The sequence below is a fragment of the Babylonia areolata genome, chromosome 16, assembly GCF_041734735.1.
Source record: "Babylonia areolata isolate BAREFJ2019XMU chromosome 16, ASM4173473v1, whole genome shotgun sequence".
NCBI lineage: Eukaryota > Metazoa > Mollusca > Gastropoda > Neogastropoda > Buccinidae > Babylonia > Babylonia areolata.
Window position 1 is genome coordinate 3,130,522 of NC_134891.1, and position 10,883 is coordinate 3,141,404.

General features: G+C 44.2%; 1 protein-coding gene across 2 annotated transcripts in view; it reads right to left on the minus strand.

Annotated features, from left to right (window-relative positions):
• Window positions 1–902: 902 nt before the first annotated feature.
• LOC143291073 (uncharacterized) overlaps window positions 903–10,883 on the minus strand; it is a 63,264-nt gene continuing 53,283 nt past the window's right edge. For both annotated transcript variants that reach the window (XM_076600671.1, XM_076600672.1), the window contains exons 8-11: window positions 8,476–8,574; window positions 6,248–6,421; window positions 5,182–5,359; window positions 903–3,489 (exon numbers count right to left, since the gene is read on the minus strand). In XM_076600671.1, the coding sequence (XP_076456786.1) occupies window positions 2,849–3,489; window positions 5,182–5,359; window positions 6,248–6,421; window positions 8,476–8,574 (1,092 nt within the window). In that variant the 3' untranslated portion in view covers window positions 903–2,848. The remainder of the gene's footprint in view (window positions 3,490–5,181; window positions 5,360–6,247; window positions 6,422–8,475; window positions 8,575–10,883) is intronic.

Genomic DNA, 10,883 nt, shown 5'->3' on the forward strand with positions numbered 1-10,883 from the left:
GCAAGTTGCGCTTTGGGAACAATCCCAGTGCTGACTGTCCTAAAACCCTCCTGGCCAATAAAGTGGGGATGTAACTTGGGCAAGACACTCCCCACTGAAATCAAATTCTCGAGCAGACAGTCGGGAACGCAGCTGCCTCCTCTGCTGTTCTGATGATCTTAGTTGGACATGACTATCATACAATTTGGGCCTTCTCTCCCACAAAACCTGAAGCCGAAGCACCATGTACACAGGAAAGGAACAACACTTTTTCTTGTTTTGCATACACTCATGCATTTCACCCTTGCTTGTCTCACACACGCTTGTTTCAACTACATTCATTTCATTGTGCCTATGCTCATTCAATCTCTGCTTGTCTCACACATGCTTGTTCCATATATACAAGCATTTCATTTTGCTTATCCAGATTCCATCTCACTTCATTTCTGCTGGTAATACATGTTCATTCCATTGCATCTGTAAAGAATGAGTTCATTATGACACTGGAGAAGAGAAACCCACTTTTTTTTTTTCCAACAACAACAAAAAAAACCCTGTTTTATTGTGAACGTGGGACATTATATTCACACTGAACATTCAGAACCAAAGTTTCAGGGAATAAGAAAACTTAAAAGAGAGCTACATCACAAAAACATGAGAGGCAAGGCCTTCAAGACTCACTTGTGATAAATTAAGTCCCCTAGCATTAATTACTGAGTAATTTCCCTTTTTTACTATCTGCACCAAAACATTTGCAAAATAAATAAAAATTCCATGCTTAGCAAAAGAAGTTCCTGTCTGAACAAAAAATGATAATAATGACTCCTCTTGTTGTTGGGTCAGAATATCAGATCAAAGTGCCAAGTTTAGAGAATACAAAAAATATAAATATAACAGTAAATGCAGTTTGCATATAATTAGGCTTCTTTTCTTTTTTTTTCTTTTTTTTTTTTTTGCCCATCCCAGAGGTGCAATATTGTTTTAAACAAGATGACTGGAAAGAACTGAATTTTTCCTATTTTTATGCCAAATTTGGTGTTAACTGACAAAGTATTTGCAGAGAAAATGTCAATGTTAATGTTTACCACAGACACACAGACACACACACACACACAGACAACCCAACACCGGGTTAAAACATAGACTCACTTTGTTCACACAAGTGAGTCAAAAAAGAAGTGTATCAAGCTGTTCAGTTCAGACTCTCAAAGAGGCATCACTGCATTTGGACAAATCCATATATGCTACACCACATCTGCTAACCAGATGCCTGACCAGTAGCGTAGCAAATCAAGGTGACTGTAACGATGAGCAAGGGTTTTCTTTCTGTGTTGATTTCCCTTGTTCTGTCCTTTGTTTCCCTTTGTAAACCGTGTGTGTGGGGTGGGTGGGTGTGTGGGGTGGGGGTGGGTGGGGGTGCGGGTGTGTGCTGATTATCTGGTTGTGGTTTTCCGCAATTTATCTTTATTCTTATCTTATCTGTCTATTATAATCAATGTGCAATACAGTAGGCTATGCTTGTAATTATATTCAAAATAATGTTTCTTAATTCTTTCTGTTTTTACATTAAGAATCCTGCAGTGTGTGGATGTATGTATGAAACGGTGTATGTGATATTTTTTACACTTGTGTCTTCATAATATTCGTAAAAGCTGTTGTTGACTTTTACAGTTATGGTCCCCATGTTGTTTACTTGTCTATGTCGTGATAATGCACCTGACCAAATTTCTCCTGTAGGAGATAACAAAGTTATTCTTATTCTTATTCTTATTACTCTTCCCAAGCCATATCTCTGTGGCTGCCTCCACCTCTACACTCCATCTCGCTCACTATGATCAGCTTCGGATCCACTCCATTTACGCATACCCAGATTCAAACTCTCGACTGTTGGCCGCCGTTCTTTCTCTGTCTCTGTACCTTGCAATTGGAATGAACTTCCTCTTTTGCCTCGTCAAGTCTCCACACTCAGCTCTTTCAAGTCTGGCCTTAAAACCCACCTCTTCCCAAAATAGCCTCCCTTCCCTGCCTCTTCCTTGTCTTCAGTTTCTCCAGTTTTAGGGTTATGCGTGCGTGAGAATGACTGGTGCGAAAGCGCTTAGATTTGTCTATACACAAGATTCAGCGCTATATAAATACCATTATTATTATTATTATTATTATACACTGAATACAGAACAATGACCATCTAATGAAGAATGGAGAGTCTACGTGCCTGTCACTCGAAAACTACTGGGGCCATCTTTACTCACAATCCTGTTGAACAGTCAGCAATATTAAATTTCCTCTTGTGTGGAAGAGGGTTTAGTCATTTGTGCTGGGGCAAGCTTTACTTATCATCCTGTTGAACAGTCAGCGATATTAAATTTCCTCTTGTGTGGAAGAGGATTTAGTCGTTGGTTCAGATCGAAACAGTGGCTGGGCCACATATATGTACCTTCTGTTGCTGTGCTGAACAAGGGAAAAGACTACTGGAACGATTGCTAGGCTGAACTGCACTCACCAGCGATGGGGGAGATCAACATAGCGACAGCAAAACCACTAGCCTCTGCACTGAACAGTATTCAGTTGTCACAGATCTGCAGCATGTGTAAACGTCATCCCACAACTCCCAAACTTCAGTCTTTTTTAAACGTTTATACTGAGAAATAATCTAAAGCCACAGATCTACAAACTAACAGTATGTAAGTCTTCAGCTCACACAAACTTGGCTTTGGTGATGAGCTCGGAAAGGGGAGTCATGTTACAGAAGTTCATGCCACTGGAAGAAGGAAACAGCGAACGACACATTCATTCGAGTCAGGCTGACAGAAATGGACCCACAATAGCGTACACGTGTATCCGGAGGGCTGGCGAATGCGTCCTCATCCTGTCACACGTCCGCCCCAGCTGTGCAGGTCAGAGCCTCGCCGTTCACAGACACTGCCTCCTCCCCGCTGTGACACTTCAGCCCTGAGGTGGTGGAGGAATTCTGGGAATCGAGGCTAGGTGCCGGAGATGCTTCCTTCTCCGGGTGGGGGATGGAATTCTGCGAAAGGTGGAGGGGGCTGCCCTCTTTGGGGGGGAGGGGGAGGCCGTTGAGGGAGGGTTGGTCGTCGTGGTCGTCCGTTACAGCGTCCCTGACGTTGTCCTCGTCCACATCACTCCTCTTACTGTCCCCCGAAGTCTCCATGTCCACCAGTCGCTCCCCTTGCCGGTCCAGCTCATTGCTGGACGTGCCCAGAGATTCGCTCCCCTGGGACGTGGTGGTGGCGCCATGAGAGCTGGGGGTGGCTTCCCTGGAGCTGGAGAGTCCGTCCGGGGTCTGCTCTCGGGTGGAGCTCTCACTGGAGGAGGAGGAGAAGACGGGGTCGGTGCCCTCCGGGCGGAGGAGGCCACCCTGCAGGGTCTTGGAGGCCTTCTGGATGCGGCGGTTGAGGCGGTCCTGGAAGGATCGCAGGATCTGGATGTTGGGGTCCTGGCTGACCCGCTCCCCCAGGCTGTCCGAAGCCAGCTCCACGTGGGGGGCGCTGCCTGCACACACAGAGCTCACACCGTGACCTTCACCTTCACCATCACCTTCACCTCCACTGTCACCTTCACCATCTGTCCAGTCCGTCACTGTCTGCTATAATGCTCCATGACAGTCACACACCACATGTCCCCTGCCTGTAATCATCCCCATGGACAACACACACACACACACACACACACACACACAACCACCACCACCACCACCACACTCCCCAACATCCTGCATCACCTCCACAGCCTACACATCATACAAACCTGCCCTGCCCCACAAGCCTACAGCACGCACATAACATACACATCCCCACACACACATCACACGCATAACAAACATAACATACACATTCACACACACACATCACACACATAACATACACATCCCCCCCACACATCACACATCACATACACATCCCCCACACACATCACACACATAACATACACATCCCCCCAAACATCACACATAACATACACATTCCCCCACACACATCACACACATAAAATACACATCCCACCAAACATCACACATCACATACACATCCCCCACACACATCACACATCATGTACATATCCCCACACACATCACACACATAACATATACATCCATACACACACATCACACACATAACATACACATCCCTACACACACATCACACACATAACATACACATCCCCACACACATCACACATAACATATACATCCATACACACATATCACACATACCATACACATTCCCACACACATCACACACATCACATACACATGACATACACCCCCACAACATACACATCACACACATGACATACACATCCCTCCACATACATCACACACATAACACACATCCACACACACACACACACACACACACATGACATACACATCCATACACACATGACATACACATCCATACACACACATCACACACATAACATACACAACCACACACACACATTACGCACACATCCCCCACACATTTCACACACATACCATACACATCTCTACACACATATCACATGTATTACACACATCCCCACACACATCACACACATAACATACACATCCCCACACACACATCACACACATAACACATCCCCATACACATCACACACATAACACACACATCCACACACACACACATCACACACATAACATACACATCCCCACGCACATACTACACACATATACATCCACACACACATATCACACACATAACATATACATCCACACACACACATAACACTAACATACACACACACCCACACACATAACACATAACATCACCCCCACACACATAACACATAACATAAGCATCACCACACACACATAACACATAACATACACACCCCACACACACATTACACACACATCGCCACATACACATCCCCACACACACCTCACACACATAACAGACATCACACACACACACATCACACACATAACATACACATCCCCACACACGCATCACACACATAACATACACATCCCCACACACACATCACACACATAACATACACATCCCCCCACACACATCACATACACATCGCACACACACACATATCCCCACACACAACACAACACACACATCCCTCCACACACAACACACACACACATACATACACGTCCACACACATCAGTCACACACACCCCCACACACATCACGCACACCCGCCCCCAACCCCCCACAGCCACACACGCACCAGGGGACCAGACAGGAGACATGGGGCTGGAGACGGGACCTCCTGCACTCCCCTGTCGCCGCACTCCCAGCTTGATGCTCTTTTTGCGCTCCTCCGAAGTAGAGATGGCCAGCGGCGGCATGGTGATGGGCACGAAAGCACTGGCAGAGGCACTGCTCTTTGACTGCGCCATGATTTTCTGGGAAAGACAAGGCAGTTTCACCTTCACTTTCACTTTCACTTTCTCAAGGGGGCGTCAACTTTTTTGTACAAGAGTTATACCTGCAGACTAAAATCCAGAACTTGACTTCAAACTAAATCTTCCAGAATAATTTTCTGCCCACCCCCACCCCCAACCCCAACAGTCATCATCCCCACTCCAAAACAGATGATTTTCTGCGAGGACAAGTCAGTTTCACTTTCGGTTTCAGTTTCTCAGGAAGGCGCCACTTTGTGCAAGAAATACTTGCAGACTAGAATCCAGAATGGACTTCAAACAAATCTTTCAGAATAATTTTTTGCCCTCCTGAAGAAACAGCAAGTATTTGTGTTTGTTTTGTTTGTTTTTTTTTTTTGTTTGTTTGTTTGTTTTTCAAGGCTTCACTTTTAATTCCATAGCTTTGACAACAATCCCAGTACTTTCAATTCCGTGACTTTCCAGGAATTAACTCATTCTATCCCACAGCCACATGCCTGCTACAACTCCCCTGGACCAGCACTACATGAGACCACTGCAGAAAAAAAACAGGACGGTTCACTTCAACAGCAAAAACTGATGCAGAATTGTTTATTCAATCAGTCAAACAAAGCTTTATTTTCATGCTTCCGGAATCCGTAAACAGTTCAGTTTAGAATGGCAACTTTATGAAGCAAGAATGAACGAAATTAGAATAGTGTGTTGGTACGAGAACACTTGTACCTGGTCCACAGGGGAAGTAATCATGGTACGAGTTAGCTCATACCTGGAGTAGAACGAGTTAAATGACTGTGTGGACCCTGCCCTCCTGGCACACAGTTACACCCCCCCCCCCCCCCCCCACCCCACCCAACCCCCTGCCCCACCCCCACCCCCACCCCCCTCCCTCACCTCAATGGCCACGGCCGTGTCGTGAGCGCTTTGAGCGATGGAGGACTGGGAGGAGGAGATGGAGAGGGAGGAGCCGTCCCCGTTAGTGGTCTCCCCTTGCCGCTGGTTCAGGGCGTTCAGCAGGAAGTCCTTGACCTTCTGGGACTTGCAGCGGTCGGCTGGCGTTTCCCCGCGCTGCCACAGAGGGGGAGAAACGAAACAAAATGAAATGAGGAGTTTGTACACTAAACTCCAAACTGGACTTCAAACAAATCTTCCTGAAGAAACAGCAAGTATTTGTGTTTGGTTTTTTTGTTTGTTTGTTTGTTTGTTTTTCAAGGCTTCACTTTTAATTCCATAGCTTTGACAACAATCCCAGTACTTTCAAGTCTGTGACTTTCCAGGAAGTAACTCCCAGTTTGGTTAAATATACTTACCATGTCAAACTGATGCACATCAGACCTATCTGTTTGCTCCTCTCGGCCTTTTGCGGCAACTCAGTGATAAGACGTCTCGTCATTAGACCGCCATCTGCTAGCCAATGAAATGCCGTTTCCAGCAGGAGGTAAACAATCATTCCAATGGCCAGCAAAGAAACGGCCCATGTGAAGCACGGCAAGAACAGTGGGGACAGACATGCGGGCATGGTAAGTATATTTAACCAAACTGGGGGTATAATACAAACTCCTCATTTTGGTGTCATATATTGTACCATGTCAAAGTGATGCAGAATTCAAAGCAAATGGAGGAGGGCATTGCTTTCTGGTTCACATGGGGAGCCCTTGTAACAGTGACAGCTGAGTTAGCCGCGACAAAGGAAAACCCCTAGGAACCACCTCCCGTGAGCATACAGACAGGTGGAAATAAATGAAGGGAATCTCCTAGTGTAATAAGCATCACTACTTATTTTACATCCTGCCCTCTGAGCAAAAACAAAAAGCAAACAAAAACACACACACACAAAAAAACCAAGAGAGGCAAGGCCTTCAAGACTCACTTGTGACACACTTAAAAAACTAAGATCATAAATTAATTAATTAATTAATTAAATTATCAAAATGTGTTCTGTATTTGCTATTATAAAGCTTTGGGTCATTTATGACAAAAAAAAGAAAGAAAAAGGCCTGAGCAGATTCGGACCTAGCATGTTCTGGTGGGAAGAAACTGTCTTAGTCACTGCACTGTTGCGGATCTATCGATGGCATTCAAAAATCAACATTTAAGCATGCTTTTTTAAGCGTGATAAATCGATTGCGGTATTCAAAGTGATAATGCTGTTTAAATCATCTTATTTTGATATATATTGGGCATTTTAGAATTCTTTAAAGTCCGCAGTAAAAGGAGACGTTGCCAACACCTCAATCACACTGCAACATTAAGCCGTTTTCTCTGGATCTAGACAGATGTACGACAAGTTTGGTTACACTCGCCGGGAAAGTACAACACGGTCAATTCAATTTCTCTTTTATGTTCATTCTAGTTAACTGAGTATCCACTTTAGAATATTCATATGCAGTAAACACATCAATGATGTAGTCTGTGTCACTGTGTGTATTCTGTTCAGAATTTGTATTCCTGTTCTTTTAATTGTGAACACGAAAAAACAAGAACTGCACAGTCCAGCCAAGAGAAGGCTGACTGAAACTCGGTGAAACAGTTGATTCAATTTTTCGTTTATGTTCATTCTAGTTAATTCAGCGTCCACATTAGAATATTCATCTGCAGTAGACACTTCAACAGTGTATTTAGTGTTACCGCATGTGTTCTGTACAGAATTTGTATTTCTTTCCTTTAAAATGTGAACAAGAAAATCATGGTCACACCATCTTCTAACCAAGCACAGCCTACGCTACTGCAACTGGGATAGGATAATGTGGTGTTGGCGTTCTCGGAATCCGGAAATAGCCTCAACGAAACAAATCGTTCATAATACTGGAAACATAGCTTACTTCAGGAGACTTAAACCTAATATCGGTATGACTGAAGATTTTTTTTCCTACTATTTCAAAGCCAAATGGCAATGTTAAAGTTTACCACTGACACACAGACATACATACATACAGACACAGACACACATACCCACACACACACACATACCCACACACACACACACACACACACACACACACACACGCGCATACATTCCTAGGCGGACGCGTTACCTCTGAGCCGTCACTCCAGTGTATTGTTTTGCATTGTAAAAGAAAAGACAAGGTGCCCCACAAACGGACAGACGCTGCTGAACTCACCATGTTCTTCTTCCCCGGGTCGGCTCCAGCCTCCACCAGGAGGTAGACCACCTCCTCCTGCCCCCTGTCCACTGCCCAGTGCAGCGCTGTCCACTTGTTCTGTGGAACACAGCCAACAAATGCCCTTTCCCTGGTCATCACCCTCATCATCGTTTCTTGGCGAAGAATAACAATGTAACCAGCCGCCGTGGCGAAGTGGTTAGCGTTGCGGACTGACGGCTGGGAGGACGTGGGTTTGAATCCCAGCGGAGGTGGGTTTTTCAGCCTGTGGCCTGTTCCTACCCAGAGTTGAGTGTGCTGTAGGCTTAAATGGGGAGACTGGGACCACACAGTCGAGTGTCATCCACTTCATGGATGCGTCTTTGGGTGTGTTGCTCTAATTACTTGACCAACACTGCAAGTGTCTGTATCTCCTGGGCCTGGTTAACGCCGGGATATCATTATGACAGAAAGCGTAGAGTACAGCCTTGTCACACAGTCCCAAACCAAAATGGACTTCCATAGCAACATCGTCATCATCATCGTCATCCTCCTCCTCCATCATCATCAATATAAACAAAACAGTCTCAAAGTCTGTGGCTTTTCATGCCCTGCTCTCATGGTGACCTCAGTTTCGATACCCCTCCACTTCTGTGCTTGGGGTAAGTCCTGTCAATGTCTCCAGTGTCAGCATATTCATGGGGGGTTGTTGTTTGAGGGACGTGGTGGCGGTCTCCACTCTGGGAGGGACACTCACTCAGTCTGGCTCCGCGACTAAGCCATTACTGTCGTTAGTAGGGGGCTTTCTAGGTGGTGTCCTTAGTACATTAAATCAGAACAAGCACCACCGAACACCAATGAAATGACTCAGCAGCAGTGCAGGGTCTCCTCTGGTGTGTGGCCTCCTGGCAACCTAACACTGATGGTTCCCTGCGGAATGCCGACGCTGGAACTGTGACGGACGAACCCGGGTGTAGCCGTGTATGGGGGAATCTAAATGAGCGGCGTGGGAGTAATGCCACTGAAATGGTGCAGATGATGGGGCAGCAAAAAAATAAATAAATACATAAATCAAAATATAATAACAATATACCATATACCGAAAGCTTGCTTAAAGAGAGCTTGTGATTTTGTTGCTGTTGTTTTGTTTTTTTGAAAAAAGAAAAAAAAATTTTATTCTATTATCTTATTCTATCTTTTTAATATATTTTATCTTATTTATTTACCTTCTTTTTCTTTAAATGAAATTATCACAAGGATATATACCTGTGCTGAATTCTGCCTTGTATGTGTGACTACATTCTACTGCCAACGCTGCTGATTGTGTGTGTGTGTGTATGTGTGTGTGTGTGTGTGTGTGTGTGTGTGTGTGTGTACTAAAGAGTTACATTGCTCCTGCCAAATGAATTGTCTTGTGGCATGTAATATTTTTTCTTGCGTGTACTAAAAAAACAAAAACTTTTTTTTCCTTGCTGTTGTTATCTTTTGTTTTCTAATGTCCATCAAATGTGTTTCTGTTCTATATACAATGTAATATTCTTTTCTTTTTTCTTTTTTTTTTAATTAAAAACAACAACAACAAACAAACAAACAAATAAGAGTGATCTCCTTAGTAAATTCCTCCTCACTTCTTAACGACTGATAATAAAGGCAGGTATTCATCACTGAGTGAAATTTCCTTTGCTTTGAAATACACTGTTCTTTTCTCTGGTTTTCCTCTTCTCTGTTCAAAATCAATCAATTAATCAATCTCTGTCTCTGTCAAAGTGCGTTGGGTTACGCTGCTGGTCAGGCATCTGCTTGGCAGATGTGGTGTAGCGTATATGGATTTGTCCGAACGCAGTGACGCCTCCTTGAGCTACTGAAACTGAAACTGAAACTGTCTCTGTCTCTCTTGTTTGTTCGGGTTTTTTTTTCTAATGAGCGTTGTGTAGTGTGTGATGATTTTGTGTGTGTATGGTATGGACGTAAATTAATGTTTCAAGTATTTGCTTTGTCTGTGCAGGGTTATGCATATACATTTTTCATTTTTATTGTTTAACTCACTCACACAGACCTTCTCCTCTACACAGACCCCTCGGATGTCCTGTGGGTGTCTGAATGACCCAACCTTTAGCTTCTGTCGTCAGAATTGTGGTATTGTTTGTCAACATTCACCTCTTCAGTATAAGAGCCTTCCGCTTGCAATATTTTGATGATGGTAGCTGGGGTGAAACGCTATTAACGTCGTCTCTTTCGCGTTCGTATGGAGAGAGTTAATTGTTTGTTTTACTTAGTAGAGTGCCACTGAGCATGTTTTATATCTAGATCCATGAATGGTATTAATGTCATCACCATTGTTGTTGTTGATGCTGTTCTTGTTATCATCATCATCATCATCATCGTTTTTAGTAGTAGTTGTTGCAGCAGCAGTGGCAATGGAAGTAGTT